This window comes from Osmerus mordax, chromosome 17, assembly GCF_038355195.1.
Source record: "Osmerus mordax isolate fOsmMor3 chromosome 17, fOsmMor3.pri, whole genome shotgun sequence".
Classification (NCBI taxonomy): Eukaryota; Metazoa; Chordata; class Actinopteri; order Osmeriformes; family Osmeridae; genus Osmerus; species Osmerus mordax.
The window spans coordinates 13,269,442-13,292,293 of record NC_090066.1 but is presented as its reverse complement, the minus strand read 5'-3'; the positions used below and the strand labels follow the sequence as shown (position 1 = coordinate 13,292,293).

Below are 22,852 nucleotides of genomic sequence, written 5' to 3'. Positions count from 1 at the left end.
AATTAAAATTTCATGTCACATCATTTTAACCTCATCACTCACAACTCAGCCGGACATAAGTTCTCAGTATCTTACATCTCTACTAGATGTATTCAATCAGTAACTACTTTCAATGACAGTATGGTTTGTTTTTAAATGTGATGTTTTTTTGAATGATCTTTTGAAAAAACATTTCAGAGGGGAACGCTGAGAAATTAACCCTGGAGCAGATCCTAATTTTCACATCGCGTGCTTCAGCAATTCCTCGGTTCGGCTTCCCAGTTTCACCAACCATTGAATTCTTACATCACCAAGGGGATGAGCCTGTGAGAATATTCCCTGAGGCAAATACTTGTGCAATCATTTTAAGATTGCCCATCCATGCCACTTACACGGGTTTCAAAGAAAATATGGAGAGTGCAATCCTCCAGTCACCTAACTTTGGTACCATTTACATTACATTACATTTAGTCATTTAGCAGACGCTCTTATCCAGAGCGACTTACAGTAAGTACAGGGACATTCCCCAGAGGCAAGTAGGGTGAAGTGCCTTGCCCAAGGACACAACGTCAGTTGGCATGTCCGGGAATCGAACTGGCGACCTTCGGATTACTAGTCCGACTGCCTAACCGCTCAGCCACCTGACTCCCCATTTAATTTCAGAGTTGTTATTAACGTCTTCTGATTCGCCCTCTGACAAATTCTGTTTTGTTTCTAATAAAAGACGACAAATCTGTATTTGTATTTTTCGTTGTCTTTGTCTTGTAGGTTTTTGGCAGATGCTTGCATTCAACGTAATGATATTTGAGTATAAAACCTGTTGATCTAGTCTGATACTTTTAACACCAAGCTATTCCTCTATTTATTCGATCTCACAAATACAGTTTGGATATATATATATATATATATACAGTACCAGTCAAAAGTTTGGACACATTTTCCCACTGTATATACATACATACACTTATTGTGTGATAGAAATGCAGGGCCTGCAACACAAATTGCAACATGTGTTGTTCTAATTGTCCACTAGATGTTAGTCTAAGCCTATATACCATGTAATACGTTTATGTGGTTATCAAGAATTATGGGAAAGGCAGGCCACACAGTGTTTATAATTTTATTTTGGGCACAAATGTCATTTATGTGTATACATTAGTGATGGTGTCAACTGGACAGTGAAATGCTTGAGATGAATAGCACTGGTCAACAACTTGGCACCAGTTGATGAAAAATCAAAAAGGTCAATAAAAGCCCAAAAAAAAACAACATTTTACAGAGTAAAGTGAGTAGCAGTGCAACTGGCAGTGCAAATATAATTCTCATTACTTGTGTATTCCTTGTCTGAAAGTCCAAAATGTTATTGGTCATTTGAGGACTCCAGGAAAGAAATGACCTCTTGCAGGATGTCCATTCCAAGGGCTGTTCTGAGGCCTCCGAGGGGATTGATTTGTCCGGCAAGTACTTGCATGAGAGCATTTCCCAAAGTAAACCGGTTTGGAGGTATGGTCACTCTCTGGCCAGTGAACAACAGGTGTCCCTGCCACCCCGTCCTGAGCCTCCCCGTCCTGAGCCTCCCCGTCCTGAGCCTCCCCGTCCTGAGCCTCCCCGTCCTGAGCCTCCCCGTCCTGAGCCTCCCCGTCCTGAGCCTCCCCGTCCTGAGCCTCCCCGTCCTGAGCCTCCCCGTCCTGAGCCTCCCCGTCCAGAGCCGCCCCGTCCAGAGCCGCCCCGTCCTGAGCCGCCCCGTCCTGAGCCGCCCCGTCCTGAGCCGCCCCGTCCTGAGCTGCCCCACCCATACCTCTGGGTACAGTGCTGTCTGCCCCTTCACTTCCAGGGAGTGTGGCAGAAAAGAGGTCCTGCATTGCAGTGGTCGGTAGCATTTGTTGTGCAAGGCAAGTCCTAACAAAGATCTGCAGAGGGGACTGGTGCCTCAGTCCTTAAACCATGGTGGTTCCACTGGTTGCAGAAGTCTGCCATGTCTCTATTGATTCTAGGTAGATACACATAATGCAGAGCCCAGACATGCATTTCATTGTCAATGTCCACAATCCCCTCACTCTCAAGGAAATTGAACAGATGGTAGTAGACATTGGTCAAACCACGCCACAGGTCCCCCCACAGTCTCTCAATCCTCTGATTGTGTTTGCTCCTTCCCCTCAAAGCACTGCCTCTACCAGACCCTCTAAAAATGTTCATGAATAAACAGACAGCGTTGTTTTCTCCTCCGTGGTCTGTTCTGACCCTGGACGGAACACCATATCTGGTCACTGCATTCATGAAGCAGTCCATTACAGTACTGCTGCGATTGTTGCTGGAAGCACGGAGAAACACAACAAGGCGACTGTAGCCATCAATGCCACCGTGGATGACTATCCTCCACCTGGAAATCAGAAAAGACATAACATAGGACTGTGTCAATAAAAGCTGTGCTTGAAAAAGTGCAGCTGCACTACCAATAACAGCAGAAACATCCTAAAACAATTATTATCCACATGTCCATGTCAGTTCTTGATCTGGTTGATAAACAAGTGAGCTACCTGATTGTGTTTGAGCTGTTACAACCAATAGTTTCAATAACAAATACGGTCAGTGAGTAACCTTACCTTATCAGTTTGTGGTTTCCATCCAGGTGCCATAAAGAATTTGGACCAGCGACACGGTAGGACCTTCTGTGCAGCCTCTGCGACATGGCTCTGAGGGCAGCCGCCCTCGGGTTAACGCGAAGCATGCTATCCCTCACTCTGCGTCTCTGCACCCGGATTCCCTCTGCCCTCAGTTGTGCTCGGACGGACTCCGGTCCAAGTCTGTCGTTCCCAGCCACCAGATCCTTGACCTTATCGTCCAGAGCAGTGTCTGACAAGTCTGAAAAACGCCCCACCTGTGAAAGATTCAAGCGTCTGACGAGACAGAAACAGTAACAATGCCCAGGTGAGACTATGCATCACTATAGTACTTGATTTCTTGATTGTTGACAATCAACTCATGTCTACAAACTGTGGAAAGCATGCATTTAAAAGATTTGCTTTTCATAGCATTTAACCCCAAGCACAACTGACCGTAGGCGCCGTTTGACTGTGGAACGGGACACATGGAGGATCTCGGCCATCTGAGAGAGGCTGAAAGCACAGGACATGAGAAACCTCAGTTGCTCTCCGGTGATTTGATAATGAGGAGCCCCCATTGCTCCAGTCCAAGTCAATGGAGCCTGGTAACCGGAACTGGCTGCAACAATAATACAATGCTGTGCTTAGAACATTTAAGACACTGTAACTTGCACACGCTCCAGGCATGCACTGTTAAATACCACTGGAATTTAACACCAATGGACACAAAAATACAATGGAAACTGCAATGGGCAGCAAGAGAACGATGTGTGAAACAACTCAAAGGACTAGCTGAGCTGTGAGCACCCACCCCCACTGAAATGGTTCTCACCTGGTTGTGCATGCCGGCCATAGGTGCGAATCTCCTGGATGAACTCGGATACTTCAGCTATTAGACCGTCTGCTGAAGCATCATTCAAGAGCGTACCCCTTGCCCACTCTAGGCTTCGCTGCATTGTTTCCATCCTGAAAGAAGACAATGGTGTTAAAGTAGACATGGCTACCGTTTTTTGTGGTTGTATGTAAAACAGTAATAATTTATCGACCATGTGTATCTGAAATAAGAACGTGAACACAGGTCTCCCGAATAAATCGCCTAACAACTGAAAATATCCTAAAGGGAGAAATACCAATAGCCTAAAGGGAGAAATACCAGTAATATTTGAACCTAAAAGTTGTAGCGGCATATGGTAGCGTAGCCTGTGGTGGCCCGGTAAGATCATAGGCTTGAATGAAATAAAAAAAATGTTTCGTTTTAAGATAAAAGAAAAAGCTAACGCCAGCCAGGTTGAAGGTTGAGCTTGTTTGCCTTTAGCAGTGACTTCAAAATACCAGCTAGCTAGACTAATCGACTTTGGGTAACAACAAAAAACGAATCTGAGGAGTTTGCAGCACTGGAGCCTACTGTACAGTACTGATAGCAGATGGTTGGGGGTTGAGGCTAACTCATTTAGCTAGCTAACTAGGGGACAGATAGTTGGATATGGCCTGTTTAGCCTTAACATGGCAGCTTTCACGGATAAAAACGAAACGCAAATAGCTAGTCTTTATCCAACAGTCTAGACTAGTCAGTGACTGGCTAGCTAGCAATGCAGAAGTATCACAGTAGCAATCCATTGCTAAAAAAACAAACAAACAAAAGCTATCCGCACAACCAATGACCAAGTTAAACCCCTGTTAGCCTAGCTAGCCGGTGAAGATTACGATTCATGTCACAAATAATGATTTCGAAAAAACTGTACCTTGTCAACGTGGACTGAAGGTCGTCGTGTCCAGTGTTATCCGATAACAAAAGCCGAGTGCAGTCATTAAGAGTCTGCTTACAGTGTCATAGAAAGTTTCTTCTTGCCATCTTCCTTCAAACTTCTGACTCTGCTGGACTAAACTTGTTTCGAAATCTTCCGCTTCTACAGTGGGGAGGAGCTGGTACTTGAAAATGCAGGGAAGAATCCAATCACACTAGTCCAGCTAACTGCAGGAGGAGCTAGAAATTGTGGGCAGTGATTTGCATGTGGCGTTTATTTAAGGCCTGCAATTGCACGTGTAAATATACAGGCGTTTATTTAACCCCTGCAATTGCACGTGTAAATATAAAGGCGTTTATTTAACCCCTGCAATTGCACGTGTAAATATACAGCCGTTTATTTAACGCCTGAAAGCGTTAACTAACGCGTACATTCATGTGTAACTTTCGTCTGCACATTTAAGGCTGCAGCCGCTTATGAAACAGCTGCAGGCGCTTCCTAAACGGGTGTCCGATCAAAAATACGCGTTTAAATTACGAGTACATTTGACCCTGTCGGCGTTCCATACAAAAAAGGGTTGTGCTTGTTCTCTCGTGCGTCAGGGAGTTGTTCTTGCCTTCGCGCGTCCCACCTGCTCGGGTGCCGTCTCCACCCAGTTTCAAGGTTGTTTCTGAAAATGAAGAGATAGATACACAAAGAACAGCCTGCTTCCCACACTCAGTGTGAGACACAATGTTTAAGCCTGAGCACACTTCTAAGTTCATAACTTTAATAAGCACAATGCATAACTTTAATAAGCACAATATATTCTTTACAACCACTCGTCACTCACTACTCAACTCTTGATTTACCAACTGTGCGCCCCACGAGCTGCAAAGTTATTTATGCATTTAGCAGATAGCAAAACATATGAAGGTCGTTAACTTTTTTAGGAAAAACTTGCCCGGGGCGCCAAATGTGCTAGGACCGCCACTGACAGTCATGCACACACCAAGACACCACGTAGGTGGTGTTCTGGCAGGGTTTGGCTGCACTTAATAACTGTAGGCCTACTGGAGCCTTGAGTTTCTATCTGCGCACTTTTAACTCCTTTTGATTATGATTATTATGTATCCGCAATGCAAAGCGCATCAGTACAACAACAATACATCAAACGCCGCCTTCTATGGCAAGCCGTTTTAACATTTATTTCTAAAACGTACTAGTCACTATTTTGAAGTTGCTCGTACTTATTATTTAGTTATTCCAAGAGTTACTAGTATTTATTCCAGTTTTACTAGTAACTATTCATCAGATACTAGTCACAATTCTTTAGTTACTAGTAACTAATCCAATAGTTACTAGTATCTATTTCCGTTTTACTAGTAACCAATTGCAAATTTTTACAATTGTATTCTATGTGGGGGATATTTACTATTTGTGTCCAACTAGTATCTATTACAATAGTTACTAGTATCTATTCCAGTTTTACTAGTATCTAATCATTAGATTAGATACTAATCATTAGATTAGCTCTCTTCGTTCACTGTTACGCGCACTCTCTGTACCTCGTCATGTCTCAAAGTGCTGCTAAAATCAAAGAGTGCAAAAAAAATTCTCCCACCGAAGTGGCCTCGCAGCCTTTTTCTCAAAGTCAGCCAAACGCACAAAACTCCTGGATGAAATATGCCAGCGAAGACTGCCCAAAGTGACTCCAACACGGTGGAAATTTTCATCACGTTAGGTTTGCACTGTGTATGAGCGGAGAGAAGAACTATTGGAGCTCTTTGAATTCATTGTTGACAACCACAATGATTTTGATGATGATGCTGTACACAGCGCTGATGGATACATTGCACTGCTGACGGGCTTCGAGTTCTGCTTTCTCCTCGCCACATTCAACTCCGTGTTCGCATACTCCGACATGCTCTTTGGGATCTTGCAGAATAAGGAGTATGACATGCAGTTCTGTTTGTCCAGCATCGAGGACTCTTGCAGCACCACAGAGAGAGAAAAGGCCAAATTTTACTCCATCTATGAGGACACTGTGCGCGAAGTCGGGGTTCACAGCGGGCGCAGGGCACGGAGAGTTGGAGATGTGCGCGCAGCGTACCAGCAGCTACACAGTGAAATCCTGGACAACATTCTCACTCAGCTGAGGAACAGGTTCAAGGATCATGAAAAATGATCATGCCGCAACTGTATCACTTCACCTGCCTGGTGCTGACCATCCCCGTGTCCACCTCCTCCGTGGAGCGGTCTTTCTCGGCTCTGAAGCGCATCAAGACGCACGCCAGGAACAGTACTGGACAGGATCGCCTGGGAGGTTTGGCACTCATGTCCATAGAGAAAGGACTTCTTTTGGAGCTCAAATCAAAGGACAAACTTCATGACGCCGCCGTCGCACACTTCACAAAGAAAGACCGACGAATGGACTTCGTTTTCGTGTAAAGTAGGCCTGTGTTATAAATCACCTTGATTATTATTTCAAGGGATTAAGATTACTGGCTAAGTGGACATTCAGGAATTTGTATTCATTGTGGAGGTTGTCCCAGCGCAAATTGCCTTTGATTCAATATGTAATCAGTAAATCAATCAATCAATATATCAAACGTATCAGACGTGTGTGGTTGGATTTTTGTTTTTAGAGGGTTTTTATTCCCCCCATGCTCACTTTTCTGTCCCTTTCCCTGTGGAAATTAAGGAGGTAGGACCTATAAATTAAAAGTGTGACTTTAATTTATTGCGCCATGCGTAATTGCGCAAGGAGAGGCATTTGCGCTTCATTGTAACTTTAAAACATAGTCTTTGTATTACCAGCTTTGTGTAACTTTTGGCGTATTGTGATTTTGAAATTGAATTGTAGATTGATGATGCTCATGAATTTATTTGTCAATGTCTGAATGATTTGTAATGCGCCGTGATTTCATAGCGCTGTCCATGGTGATGAAATGAGCCTCGCTGTCTGTGTCAGCAGCGTCACGGGGTGACTTTCTGGGTGACCTAATTTTATATTTCCAGATTTTGGCTTTAGAGTATGTTTATTTAATTTCAACTAGGTAGCCTAAATTGTCTCCAGTTTTCTGAAGTTAATGTTGAGAATGTTTCTTTTTGCGGAGACTGTTATTGACGTTATGGTCTATTTGTTTACATCCTTGTCATCGTTAATTAAAGGATTGCACTTGTTTAACCCTTTCAATTAATCGTATTGTTGCTTTTTTCCGCGATGATTTTTTTCTCGGCGGTGATGGCCGAGGTGAAAGCCCAGCTGTAGTATGGTAGTACGGTTCGCCACTGGTTTTAAAGTAAAAGAAGGATTCTAACCTCTCACCTGGTTAGACCCAGATTATATATTCATGAAAACAAAGTGACAAAAGTCTCTCCAGTTTGTGAGTAGCCTACAGAACAGTGTGTGTAAGAAAGAAATTAGTTGCAATTCAGATGTAGAGACACAGTCTATTCATAGTAAATGTAGAATTTGGTTAAAGTAACCCTAGTGGACCATACTAGGCCACACTGAAGAACTCAGGCTTAAGTGAATTTGAATTTCTATTTCGCATCAGCAATCATATTAATAATTTACATTGCTTAGATGCCAGGCTAAGGTTACACACACATTTTCAGTCTTGGTCTGTGGACCCCCTGAAGTAGCCCTGGCCACCCCTTGGCCACCCCATATATAAAAGTCTGGTTCCGCCACTGAGTGTATGGGTGAGACCTCGATACAGCGACTACAACACCCGATCACTACTGCGCAGATGGATCTTTGGACCTCACTTTGTGCATAAGAGCACAATCAAGCCAAAACAGGAAAGGGCCTTCCCCAAAATGTTCCCACAAAGTTCGAAGCACAGAATTGTTTATATAGTAACATTTTATACTCAAGCGAAATGAATTCATCAGTAGAACTAAGGTTCCAGCCCAAAACAAGGAAAACAACGCCTCCATTCCATTTGGCTTGATTTTAACCCAATGAACAAAGCGGAAGTCCATACAGATTGTGAGCCAGGCCCTCTCATCTAACATCAATGTCTGACATCACAAATGCTCATACTTTTGGCTAGGTATACTTGAGGAGTGAGTTTAGCCATTTCACACATTGGCTGCACGTTGTATACGACCCAATAGACCCCTGGTAGATAATGTTGTATTCCAACTATTGCTTGTCTCATATAAGGACTGTCAACTTTCAGTCTTTGCAACACTTACTAGCCCAAGATGAGCCCGGTCTGCCGCCTTTAACTCTGGGGACCCTGATCAGTAGAGGAAGGCCAGATACAACCTTTGAAGGCCATCAAAGCAGCGTAAAGGGGTTACAGAACCAAGGTGGAGTCCAGCTACCATGGCTCTGACCCCAGGCACATGTGGAGTGGACTTAGAGCCATCACAGACTACAAAGGGAGAGGCTACAGTGAGACCCAATCCTCTGTCCTGCTACCAGACGAGCTGAATGCCTTCTACGCTCGCTTTGAGGGACAGTGACCCCCCTGCAGTGGAGTTACCTTAAGGCCAAGCCAGTGGTGTGCCTACATTAACTGTAGCTGAGGTGAGGCTTTGCTTCCAAAAGAACAACCCTCGCAAGGCACCTGGCCCAGATGGTATATCAGGTAGGGCCCTCAGGGGCTGTGCTGACCAGCTAGCAGGGGTCTTCAGTGACATCTTCAACCTCTCCCTCAGCCTGTCGGTACTCGCCACCTTCTTCAAAAGGACCACCAACAACAACAAGAGGTGTTCTTGGGCACAGGTCCCTGTGCCCAAGTCCTACAGGTCTACAGACGATGCCATCACCCTGACTATGCACATTAGGCGACCTTATAGTGGGCCTAGCCTATTCAGAACCAACTCAACAACCAGCAAACCAGATTCCACATCAACATCCCATACTAAGCAGTGATGTGCCCTATCAAAATCACACTTCTAATGTCTAAATTGAATTAGTCCCTCATCATTCATCATTATTGTATATCACAGCAGCTTTGTGCTGTTAAGCAATTAACTAAGAGTTCTGAAAAAGTTTATTCGGTATGGAGAAAAAAACGATTGAAGCCTAATATTTTGCAACAGCCTACATAGAGTTAAACAAATGTGTTCTGTTACAGTAAGCACATCTACAGGGGAGCATGTTGTTGGTTATCATTATTACAAAACCTTGTCACCTTGCATGTGTGTGTAATGTACACAAAAATGGCATTTAAAAGATTTCACCAATCCATCTTCTAATATGTTAAAGGATATAAATATATGATATCATAGTGTTATAGTTGTTTAGTCTATATACATGTAGCCCAGGGTCGGACTGGTCATCGGGAGAGTCGGGAAATTTCCTGAACGGCCGGTCAAACGGCCGCGGAATAATGCAAAAAATATATCATAATAATACACGGTCGTAGGCCAGTCTGCGTTTCAAAGTCCCGGGCCGTTTTTCAGTCCCAGTCCACCCCTGTAAGCTTAGGTATTTTTGTAAAAATACTTTTCGTTGATTTTAATACAACTGTCAGATGACTATTTGGTCAACATTTGGCCAATAATAGGCCTGCTATGTTGTGTGTTGCTCTGATAACTTAAAAGCGATAGCCTATATTTTTTTAACGATCTGGTAACTGAAAATAAAAAAATATATCTGACACCTAGGCTACAGCTCTTACTTTGAAATATGTTTAATGGTGGCCACTCCTTTCACCCCCCTCATGTATAATCTGTCTCCCCTTTGCCAATTTTGTGATGGGAATTGGTTAAATGGTTAAAGATTCGTTCCTCTGCCAACCGAGTCTTCGGGTTAAAGATTCGTTCCTCTGCCTACCGTGAATTTGGGTTAAAGATTCGTTCATCTGCCGACCGTGAATCCGGGTACGAGTCTTTGGATCGTTTTTCACGTGCATAGGCTCAGTACTGGTAGAGGAAGTCGAAAGGATTCGTTCATTTCCCGACCGTTTCTTCCTTTCCTCTACTAAACCTATGCAGGTCATGTGAAAAAGGATCTGATGACTTGTACCCGAAGACTCAATCGGGAAATGAACTAATCATTTATGTTTCCTCGACTGAGCCTATGCAACTGTCCCGATGCGCGGCCATGAGAAAAAGGAACAAATCACTCTTTGAGAGGACTCGTTACTCCCGAGTCCTTGTAAGGATTCGTTCAAAATTAACGAATCGTGGCGCTTCATGTTATAATGTGAAAAGTTTCACGTTATAACAAGATAGCTTATATTGTAACAAGATAGCTTATCTTGTTATAAAATAAAAAGTTTCACGTTGTAACGTGATAAGTTTCACGTAATAACATGAAAATAACTTGTTAGGGTATAACATGATAAACATCTTGTTATAACAAGAAACGTAGTATCACGTTATAACGTGATACTGATCCGTTTTTTTCCTTCTAGTGTGGCAGCAATACGCTGCCATACCTGTAGGCCACAGAAGTCAGAGACGATGTAAGTTCGTACAACTTATGTCTAGCTATTGTTACAGCAGATCAAGCTATTCTTCAGTTGTTTCTGTCTGATACGAGTACTGCCTGAGTTGTTTCAGTCTAAAACGAGTACTCAATGTTAGCCGTTTTACCCGGCGATGCGAAGCTGAGAGTTAATATGTATTTCATATAGATTCATGTAGATCATAGTAGATATAACAGCTGTGATATTAATGTACCTTTTTGGGGTTTATTTCAGAAACTTCATTCATTCATTGATCCAATGTACAGTTTGTGACTGCCTGTAGTGCACCATCTTACTACCAAGTAAAACCTTAAACTCCAGAGCTAATAGTGTCTTACTGAGTGTACTTCGTGACTGCCATCTGACTGTAAGTAACCAGAGTTTGTTTCATTCATTTGTGTTTTGCTAATTATTTGCCTCTTTGACAGAGGGTAAGGGTATAGCAGCTAAATTGGTCAATAGGTAGCTAGCTAGAGATCGAGTTTCAGGGTACTTGCCGCCGAGTGAGACCCTGGCTTTGTTTACATAATTAGGGCCATTGTCAGCTGCGCCTTTAGCATATTTAGGCGAGTAGCACTGCAGAGGCAGCCTCGTCTGGCAGCCTCGGTGCATGAAGACTCGGTCGAACAAAGACAGGGAGTCTACCTGCGGGAGTCCGCCGAGGATGGCCGACGTGGTGGATCACCTCTTCTGATAAGTATCACCCTATTTGTATTCTAATCCACCTAGAACATTCATAGCTAGCATGTGTTTCTTCAGCATTCCCGTTCATTACACTACCCGTAGATGTAGATATATCACAAAGTATATACGGTCAACTTCTAACCTTCGCTACCTATCCAGATCTTCTCCACCTGCCCTCTCTCTTTCTATAGGGCTCTGGAACTGCCAGTCCGCTGTGAACAAGGCAGACTTCATCCCAGCGTTTGCATCTCATGCTTCTCTTCATGCCCTTGCGCTGACAGAGACATGGATCCGCCCTGAGAACACTGCAACTCCAGCTGCTCTCTCCGTCAACCACTCCTTCACTCACTCACCCCGCTCAACCGGGCGGGGTGGTGGGACAGGGTTGCTTCTTTCCCCACATATTAAATTCACATCCACACCACTCCCTGTTACTGCCAAATCATTTGAACACCATTATGCGATGCTAACTGATCCTATCAAAGCATGCTTAATTGTTCTTTATCGCCCACCAGGCCCGCTAGCCGACTTTGTGGAGGAGCTGGACATGTTCCTCAGCGTCCTCCTGGATGATGGAACCCCCCTGATAGTCCTTGGGGACTTCAACATCCACCTCCAAGGAACTCAGGCCGTCGACTTCTTGTCTCTCCTGACCTCCTTCGACCTGACGCTGCTGAGCACACCGGCGACCCACAAGGCAGGCAAACAGCTAGACCTCATCCTGACACGTAACTGTATCACTGACTTAACCTCTGTAACCCCACTGCATATTTCTGATCACTACTTTATCCAATTCTCTATCTCTCTCCCTCCAACTCCTTCTACCTCCCCTCCCCTTGTAACTTTCCGGCGCAACCTCCGCTCCCTATCCCCCTCCCATTTCTCCTCTATTGTAACATCCTCCCTCCCCCCCATTGACGAGTTCTCGTCCCACCCCACTAACACTGCCACCGACACCTTGTTAACCACTTTAACTGCATCACTTGACTCTCTCTGTCCCCTGTCAACCAGGCCTGCACGATCTTCTCCCTCCTGCCCGTGGCTTACGGATGTTATTCGTGAAGAACGGTCCACCCTTCGGGCAGCCGAGAGGAGATGGCGCAAGTCCAAAGGCGGTCTGGACCTTGATAAGTATCACTCCCTCCTCAAATCCTTCTCTTCTCACATAACTGGTGCTAAAACCCTCTACTTTCTGAACAAAATTAACTCTGCTTCAAACCCCCACAAACTTTTCTCTACCTTCTCCACCCTTCTTAACCCACCTCCCCCACCCCCTCCCTCCACCCTGACAGCAGACGACTTCTCCTCCTTCTTTGAGAAAAAAGTCGCCGACATTAGCAGTCGGTTCCCTAAACCCACCTTTCCTACCCTCTCACCCTCCATGACTGACCCAACTAAATGTCTAAACTCTTTTTCTCCCCTGTCTGAAGCAGAGATCTCTGACCTCATTCTCTCTCATCGCCCCACCTCCTGTCCCCTTGATCCTATACCCTCCCCTCTCTTTCAAACCATCTCCCCCTCCATCATAACTTTTCTTCTCCATGTCCTAAACTCCTCTCTCACCTCTGGCACCTTCCCCTCTGCCTTCAAACAGGCTAGAGTTACCCCTCTACTCAAAAAACCCTCCCTTAACCCTGCCGTTCTCCAGAACTACAGACCGGTATCACTGTTACCCTTCCTTTCAAAAACAATTGAACGTGCTGTATCTAACCAACTGTCTAACTTTCTCTCTCAGAACAACCTGCTTGACCCCAACCAATCGGGCTTCAAGACTGGCCACTCCACAGAGACTGCCCTCCTTTCAGTCACCACTGCCCTCCAGTCTGCCAGAGCGGCTTCCAGGTCATCCGTTATCATTCTGCTGGACCTTTCTGCAGCGTTTGATACGGTTAACCACCAGATCCTGCTCGCCAGACTTTCTGAGATGGGCATCACTGGCACTGCACTCCAGTGGATCTCATCCTACCTGTCGGGAAGATCCTACCAGGTTTCCTGGGGAGGCAAACTGTCGGGCCCTCGCCAGCTCTCCACTGGTGTCCCACAGGGCTCCGTCCTTGGACCCCTCCTCTTCTCTCTGTACACCACCTCACTTGGACCAATCATCACCTCCCATGGCTTCTCCTACCACTGCTACGCTGACGACACGCAGCTGTACCTGTCGTTCCCCCCGACCGATCCGGGGATCTCAGCTAGGATTGAGGCCTGCCTCACAGACATCTCCGCCTGGATGACCGAGCACCACCTCCAGCTGAACCTCGCCAAAACAGAACTTCTCATCATCCCGGCTAAACCCTCCATCTCCCACGATCTCTCAATCACCCTGGGATCTGCGACGGTGACCCCTTCATCCTCTGCCAGGAACCTTGGGGTTACCATGGACGACGAGCTCTCCTTCACGGCCCACATTGCTGCGGTCTCCCGGTCGTGTAGATTCACCCTCTACAACATCCGGAAGATCAGGAGATACCTGTCTGAGCACTCCACCCAGCTGCTAGTCCAAGCACTCGTCCTCTCCAAGTTGGACTATTGCAACTCTCTGCTCGCTGGTCTCCCAGCATGTGCAACCCGCCCTCTTCAGAGGATTCAGAACGCGGCGGCCCGCCTGGTCTACAATCTACCCAGACGCTCCCATGTTACCCCGCTCCTCATCTCTCTCCACTGGCTACCTATCATGGCCCGTATCAGATTCAAGACCCTGGTATTGACCTTCCGAGCAGTGAACGGGACTGCACCCGTCTACATCAAGTCTCTCCTGCAGCCTTACACCCCCACCCGCCACCTACGGTCTTCTTCAGACAACCGCCTGGTGGTCCCACCGCTCAAGACCGCCCGGTCCCAACACAAGCTCTTCTCCTGTCTGGCCCCCCAGTGGTGGAATCAACTCCCCACCTCCATCAGAGACACTGACTGTCTCTCCACCTTCAAGAAAAGGCTCAAGACGCACTTGTTCCGGGAGTACAACGGTACTTAGGAACGGTTCGCTTGACCCGATGTTAGTTTCCTCAAGGATCACAATGACCCTTGCTTAGAGACTTGTTGCTCTTGTGGTTAGTGGTAACTGATTTAGATTTTTGGTTCTCGCTGTGATATATTGTTTTATTACTGTTGCTTGCTTTTTTCCACAGGTACACTTGCACTTATAGCTGTTCATGTTGTTTAATTGTAACTTGTTTAACTACATGCTCTTATGGTTCTTCCCTTTGGCACTTACTTTGGTTGTTCACAATGTGTGCTTCATGTTTTGGCTACTCGCGATGTTTTTTGGCTATCTTGTTGTTATGATCAGTGACCTATGCACTTTGTAAAGCTCTCTCTTGGAAGTCGCTTTGGATAAAAGCGTCTGCTAAATGAATAAATGTAAATGTAAATGTAAACTCCACCTGGTGACTCGTGCAGGTAATAGTTCCATTCCATTTTATTCCTAACCGTTTAAATTGGTAAAGATACAGTCATACTGAGAGCACCACTCAGACAAATATTCAAAGTAGAGTCAAATAAAATCAAGTGATGTCCAAAGACTTGAACAATGACACATTCATGACAGTTCACTTGGAGTCGACTGGAGTGTTCACTTGGACATTGACGAATTGATCTCCATTTTTATAACCGATTTCAAATGGTGCTAGATGGAGGAAGAGGGACTCTAAGCACCAGAAGAAATCAGTCATCCTTAACTGGAGAAAGAGATAAGGAAGAGCAGGTGACAGAGAGACTCCTTCGACGAGTGTCCTTCACTGTGCTGTTCCCGTCCCCAAGAACACTGATTTCATATGGTGCTAGACACTGGGAACACAAATCTAAACCACCATGTGAAACCAGATTCTGGGGGAAGACCAGAAGAACCAAGGTGGTGCAATCGCCAGGGGCAGAAACAGCGAGCAGAGGATGACAGACGTGCAGACAGCAGATTAACCCAGGCCCACCACATAGGAGTCAAATTACTGAGACACTGTCAGGGTGTGAGGAGGGGTAGGACCCAAATGCAAGGGAGTACACAGCCATACTGAAAACAAAGGATTTATTTCTGAAAAAAGCCAGAGACACAGATAGGGTACTCACACAACAGGAGTAGTAATGACAAGACAAAGACTGGACACAAAACAGAAACCTAAATACACAGAACCAAACGACACACAGGTGGACACAATGACGCTAACGAGAACGAGACACAGGTGAAGACAATGACAGGGAAACACTAGGACAGGCCAAAAACAACAGGGGGGCACGGCTGTGGCCGTGACAGACACAACAAAGACACAAGGCCAATAACTAAAATACAGAGTCAGAAGCCTGTGTTCTTCTGATGAATGTGGTTGTCATGACAACCTTGCCATGAGACCAGCCGACGTGTGAGATCATGATTTTCCCCTCCATTTCTGCTCTCTTTTACCGTTGAGGTGTGAAGAGGAATTAAAATACAGTTCTGTTGACTCAACTGTGTCAAAGTCTTGTGATGAATCACATCAATTCATCACAAGGTTATCCACACACATAACAATTACAAATGTGATCCTCTATAAAATACTGCGCCCATTTGTGTTGGAAAGAAAAAAATATTTAAGTTTTTAGTCATTTCCACTGTCTAGTCATGAAAGCTGTATACATCCTTAACAAAGCTACGGTACTCACCAACATAAGTACTGGTATCAGGGCAAGCCAACCTCCCTACCACAGGTCCTGGGAAAAACACACAGAAACACCAGATGACAACAGATCAGACCCTATAGAGTGTGAGTTTGTGTTTGTGCAAGTGTGTGGGCAAACACCACGTCCACTAGACTTGCTTAACAAGACCTGCTTCCCTGGGCCTGCCTTATCATAGCCTAACAACAGACTGCTTATTGTGTGCAGCTTAGTGTACCTGCCCAGCAAGTATCTATGGACACATGGCACATGCATATGTCCATGTGACAGGTGTGCCAAGTGTCCTCGCATCCAGCCTACTAAACATACACACCTACCCAATGATGACACCAACACCGAGACACTCAAGATCACACTCTCCAAATAAGACACACGGTACAAACTTTAGGTCACACGGAAAACACAGTGGAGGCTTTATGGGAAATGTAGTTGGACAACACATTTAGCTCAGAAATGTTGTTATTTGTAAATTTGTTGTGTTCAGTGAATGCTTTTGTAACCTTGTCTAACAAAGCTTGGCGTATGGACAGAAGAGGGCGCTGCAACCCCCCCAAAATCCCCAAAACACTTGTTCTTCAGAAGCCAGCCATTGGCACAGTGGCAAACGGTACAAAAGAAGGGAAGAGAAATTTAAGTAAAAACCAAAACAAACAAAGTGTAATTGATAAGTGACACACACTTTCCAGCAGGGGTGGTGATTCTCTCCCCCCCTCTCTTTCTCTGTATCTCTCTCTTTCTCTCCCTCCATGTGAAAGGATCCCTTGTGGAGGTGAGGTAGCGCTGATGTCAGTCCTCCATCGCTCTTCTTCCTGTTCTATTCTCTCCCAGGAAGTGACACACTGAGACAGTCTCCCACACACCGGCAGTATGAATGGCAGGCCCTGGCTGCCTCAGACAGCGCTCCGGGTGCTCCGGGTGCTTCTCCAACCCCACTGTCAGGGCGTGGGATGGAGGGGAGGAGATACAATGGTGCATTTGTTTAAGTCTAGACAGACATTTACGGATATTTTTCCTCTTTACGTTTTGTTGTTCTGCCGAGTCACCTATCTCAGAGTTTGACCAAATGGCTTCCGGGACTTCCAAGGACATGCCATGCTTAGTGAAGAGTGAATTTAATCTCAGACCAATTTAATCAAGGGCCAAGGCAGGTCATCCATCTCTCAGTCTAGGAGCAATAGTTTGGTGCCTCTGTCCTCTCCACAGCCCCATCAGGGCCAAACACTAGAGACCAAAGGCAGAGGGGGGGGGGGGGGGGGGGGGGGCAACGGGCAGACTAGAATGAATGAAGAAAAGAGATGATGGCAGACCATGAGGATGAGGAGACAGGGAGGAAATGGAGGGGGGGTTCACTCTGATAAACAGGAAGTGCTCATCGGTACGCAACAACTGTTACTCAACCTATCACACCTCTGTTGTGCCAAATGACTCATCAGTACGCACCTGCCTGGATGCACATGGAATACAAAGCAGGACATTTGTTTTACAGATGTTTAAACACATTCTGAGCCAGGACTCAAAACACAAGGTGTACCCATGAGATCCTAAAACACAGTATCAAGTCTATATCAGTCTATCAAGAGCCATACATTTTACATGAAAATGCTCAGAAGTAACACAAGGAGTTATACTGATAGGATCAAATGCATGACCTGAAGTCAATCTCTTTAGTTCCCGTAAAGGCTCTCTTTGATTCGTCACAGACTGTTATGTTCATGTGAGTAATCTCTGAGGAATTTCTGGCCAGCGATTAAAGATGGCAGTGAATCACAGCAGAGTAACTGGTGACATCCTATTGGAGTATAAATCTTAACCCCCACCCCACCCCTTACCACTTTCATGACGCGTTTCTCTTAAGCGATTTCTCGCTCCTATAGAGAGGAAAAAACAAATGCTTCTCTCTCCTTTTCGAGAATTTCAAACATCTGGCTTAGTTTTGAAGCCTGTTCCAGGAACGCATCGAACATTGGTCTTGTTTCTGTGGTAAGGCCCTCATGGACAAATCTTTTGCTGTGGAAACAGATAAACAATCTTAACAGCCTAATTGTAAGACGGATAAATATAGCAACGGCTGCTGCCTGTGAATCTCAAAGGCAGAGGGGGGCAGCAGGGACACTGGTGGTGGTGGGATAGAAAGAGAGAACAGGAAATAGAGAGAAAAAGGCAGAGAGAGGGAAAGGTAGAGTGTGGGAGACAAAGAACAGGAAAAAGGAAGAGAGAGAGAGAAATGAGAGTGAGGTAGAGGAAGAACGGGAAATAGGGAGAGAGAGAAAGAAAGAAAGAGAAGAAGCAAGAGAATGAGACTACAAGAGACGGAAGGAGATAGAGAGGAAGAGAATAATGCAGAGGGAGAGAGCAGAGAGTGTTTACCTCTGGAACAGGAGCCTCACAGAAGGATGAGTAGCTCCATTTCCGATGCATCATAAACACTCCACCGCTAACCCTAGAAGTAGAGGGAGGGGCAATTGTTTTCCCACCCAATTCGCCTCGTCACGAAGCAGGGGGTGGGAAGGAAACCATGTTTGAGTGTATGTGTGTGTGTGTGTGAGATTAAGAGGAGAAGGAAAGGGAGAAGCAGAGGCAGGGGCGTCTTAATAGCACTTGAGGCCCCTGGGCTATGGACTTTTTTTTCATTTTTTGAGGCCCCCCGCCCGCTAATCGCACAATCAATTTCTTTTTGCCCCCTTAAGGATCCGTCAATATTTGGACTACATAGACAACGTTGGTGTCAAAAGTATCGTCTTGGTAGCGATTTAGTTGCTTGTATTTTTATTTACATTATGTTGCACGATTTAGGCTGAAATACAGTTTTTGTGGCAAAAAGTGCCTTGTGTCAACGAAGGGAACTCAGTGCTATCCTACGTCACAACGTCAGCACACGTTAGCAACGACGCATGGATACAACGTGCATTGCTGTTGCACAGCAAGTATTGTATCGTGCCATGGTGTACTAGCAGCATTATACATTTAAGCAATTCAAGACTTGCATGTACAGTAAGTAATGTCACATTAAATAATGTATTTAAACTCAAGCTTGTGTGGTGCGTCGCTGTCTTCAATGCCACAGCCTAAATGTTATGTCAAAAGAAACATTTTTTACATTCAACATTCAAACAATCCCCTCAGTGTAGTTTGGCTAGCAACAGCTGCTAGGCTAGCTTGCTCGTAGCACAATTCAGCTTTTCCACGCAGGGCTCAAGTCTGAGACCAAAAAGTCGCATTTGGGGGCATATTTTCAGTTAGCTGATGGTACTGTTTGAATCGCGATTCCATCTGAAAAATACTGCCGGTGACAACGTTGTTATAATAGCTTAAATCAAAGGGGGTTTAGCTTGTTTCAAATTAAATGGACCCATCTGCAACCGACGCAAGCAAGTACACCCTACAATTTCCCCAGAAATGGTACCCTCTCTAGTTTTTGTTACATTTTGTTACATTTTGTTTAGATAAGGGGGGGGAGGGGGCTCCCTCCATCTCCACATCCACCACCAGATGCCACTGTAGAGCATAATGACACTGCGAATACGGACGTTTATCATTATTATTTTGTATTATTATTAAGAGGCCCCTGATTGGTCGAGGCCCCGGGCTTAAGCCCAGGTAAGCCCGTGCATTAAGGCGCCACTGGGCAGAGGACTCCGAATGCAGGTGTCATTGAGTGTGAGTATGACCATGTGGGCCAGATCACACGATGGCTGAGTCACCTCTCCCAGAGCAAGGGGTGGCTGAAAGGTTCAAAGACAAGATAGATACTGCTGCCATCAGTGTCCTGAGTTTCATTTTTGCACCTCTGTGTGTGAGCGTGCATGTACGTCAAAGTTAGACCTTAACAGCTCATTCCAAACCAGTTAGCCAATAACGGCATTCTTAGCATGTCATACTCATAAAAAATATGTTAAGCGCTAAAAAAAGGCTTTCAACCATTCTGGGTTTGAGAAATTCTTGTTTTCAATTCTGACACAAGCCTACAGAATGTTGAGTCACTCTGCCACTTCTATTCCCATTTACTGTATCCTGCTGTGTTCCTGTCAACATGGAGCCAAAAGATCCTCTTCAAAAGCACCCTCAAACCCACAAAGACCCAGACAGATGCATGCCTTGGTGTGATGAATATACATGGCAGTCACCACACACACAGACACACAACCGCAGGCTGACTTCCAAAGTAGAGGCTTCTCCCCTCACTTCCCTTGTGGCCTGTTGCCAAGACGACTTCCCAATACCGATGTTGTTTTACTGTAAATGTTGCAGCGCGTTCCAGGAATCCCCATGTGGCCTCAGCTCTGCCTCTATGACTGTACACACGTACTCCATCAACAGCCTTGCGCTCCACTTCAGAATGCGACTAAAGCGGTGTGTGTGTGTGTGTGTGTGGATGGGGGCGTGAGTGTGTGTGATTTTTTATCCTTGGAAGTGAATGAGAAGATGTTAAATGTTGTGGTCTGCTAATGACAGTTAAGATCAGACGTCAAATCAATAGGTGAATCTAGTTGTCAGACTTACATTTAGTCATTTAGCAGACGCTCTTATCCAGAGCGACTTACAGTAATTACAGGGACATTCCCCCGAGGCAAGTAGGGTGAAGTGCCTTGCCCAAGGACACAACGTCATTTTTGCATGGCCGGGAATCAAACTAGCGACCTTCTGATTACTAGCCCGATTCTTTAACCGCTCAGCCACGTGACTCCCAGACTTATCAAATGCGTATCAAACAAATCTCTTATTCTCTTTCTCAATCTCTTTCTTTCATTCTCTCCATCTCCCTCAGTTTTTGTTCTATTACTCTCACTTTAATAGTCTAATACTCTAGTAGTTTAATACTATATATTAGTGTCTCCCTTGCTTTCTTTCTCTCACTCGTTCTTCCTCCCACACTCCATCTTTCTGTTTTCCCTCACTGAGGTGAATGCTGGCACAGTGTCTCTTACAGGTTGGTGTTTACTTGTCAGGGGTCAACACTCAAATCTCTCCGGCTATCAGACGGTTGACAACACAGTACTAGAACATTCCACCACCACCCACTGTGGGCGAAAAATCAATAGCCACTCATCGTTTTACACGTTTGTGACAGACCGGTTACAGTGTCCCTGTTGTGACCCCCCAGTTGTGACAGTCCTGATTTTTACACTTTTCTTGATTGGGAATCCCTCTGTGGTATCTAGCTGATCGGGCCTAACCCTTGTGGAATGTATCAGAGTTGAAAGGCTCTAACTGGACATGCAGCGAGACAGAAACACTCCTTGTGTGATGGAGTTGAACTCACATCTTCATACCTCTGCGTCGCAGTTCACAAGAATCATGTGCTGCTGTGAGGGTGAAGATCACACAACCTACTCTGTTATACTGCATCCTCTAGTCAGAGAGAGAGAACAGACAGACAGAAACAAGGAGACAGACATATAGACGAAGAACATAACATCCAGGAAGTCAGACTCTCTAGAACATCAAGTTAAGAAGGTAAGAAAGAGAGAGAGACAGACACAGACAGAGAGAGACAGAGAGAGAAAGTGAAGGCTAGAAAGAGAAAGAGAGATAGAGAGAGATGAGGCCTTTCTGGGCACACAGCCAACGACAGGACACCCATCACTATATATGCCCCCTCATATCCTCAAACACAGATACACATCCTTTCAAAACACCGACATAAGGATACATCACACACCAACTGCCATGAAAAGTGAACACGCTTAAAAATAGAGTATGTCTACAGTCTGTGAGTGTGAAGGGCTAAATCCCATAACACAGGGACCATGAAGAGGGGAAAATCTATTTGAGGAGTCAAGGGTGGTCCTCTGTAACAAAAAGGCCGAACATACAGAATTCAGTTTGAGGCCCTGCGCTTACAGTTGGCGTCTCTCTAGGGGGACCCTGTGACCTCTCCGCTGTGGTGACCGAATGAGAGAAAGAGAGAGGGAGGGAGGTGGAGGGTAAAGGAGGGGGGAGTTCTGAACTGGCCAAACAGGTTTCTGGTGCCACTCAGGCCCTCTACCAGTGCCCCACCAAAAGTGACACGGGCATGGCTCGATGACATCATAAGCCTAGTGGCGTGAGAGAAATAGAGCTGGTATACACAACCGTGTTAGTGCCTCTGAGGAAAGCCTCTTAACGTACCGAAAACCCAGGCCATTAACACACGTAAACCTAGACCACTCAGTGTAAACAACACACTCCCCGCCACGGACGATTCTCTATTCTAGAAGAAATAAACTCCATACTAAAAGGCAGTGATGCCTACATGCCTACCACTTCCTGTAGAGGACTTACACAGCACTCAAAGAACTAGTATTGAATGTGAAAAAGAAAAAATATAATAAACACTTGGTTGAACAAATCACCCAGAGGCATAATGTCAGAATGGATTAACAGGTAGCATGACAGGGAAACTCCCTTTGCAGCTTCAGACAGAAGAACAGAATAGTGATAATTTACCTATATGGTCCGCCACTACCAACAGGACACATCTAACATAACAAAACCATCATGTCTCTCTCCCTCCCTCTCCCCCTCTCCCCCTCTCCCCCTCTCCCCCTCCCTCTCCCCCTCTCCCTCCCTCTCTCTCTCTCTCTCTCTCTCTTCCCTCTCTCTCTCTCTTCCCTCTCTCTCTCTCTTCTCTCTCTCTTCCCTCTCTCTTCCCTCTCTCCTCTCTCTTCCCTCTCTCTATGACCCCTTCTCTCTTCCCTGCGCTCTCTCTGTCTCTCTGAGGTAGCAGGTATTTATTCCATGACAGAGCCCTGAGACGTGGCACAGTGTGTGTCTGCATCACCAGAGGGCCGGGCCAGCAAGG

The 22,852-nt window shown here is 45.5% G+C and overlaps 1 protein-coding gene across 4 annotated transcripts in view; it reads right to left on the bottom strand.

Annotated features, from left to right (window-relative positions):
- Positions 1-1,742: 1,742 nt before the first annotated feature.
- The window catches only part of LOC136960249 (uncharacterized), an 84,704-nt gene continuing 63,594 nt past the window's right edge, over positions 1,743-22,852 (bottom strand). Inside the window, exons 1-6 of one of the 4 annotated variants that reach the window (XM_067254667.1) lie at positions 18,439-18,526; positions 16,057-16,104; positions 3,415-4,997; positions 3,036-3,201; positions 2,583-2,876; positions 1,743-2,359 (exon numbers count right to left, since the gene is read on the bottom strand). In XM_067254667.1, the coding sequence (XP_067110768.1) occupies positions 1,879-2,359; positions 2,583-2,876; positions 3,036-3,201; positions 3,415-3,805 (1,332 nt within the window). In that variant the 5' untranslated portion in view covers positions 3,806-4,997; positions 16,057-16,104; positions 18,439-18,526 and the 3' untranslated portion in view covers positions 1,743-1,878. Of the gene's footprint in view, positions 2,360-2,582; positions 2,877-3,035; positions 3,202-3,414; positions 5,801-16,056; positions 16,105-18,438; positions 18,527-22,852 lie in introns of those variants that run through there. The other 3 variants (XM_067254668.1, XM_067254669.1, XM_067254666.1) reach the window with 3 other exon arrangements.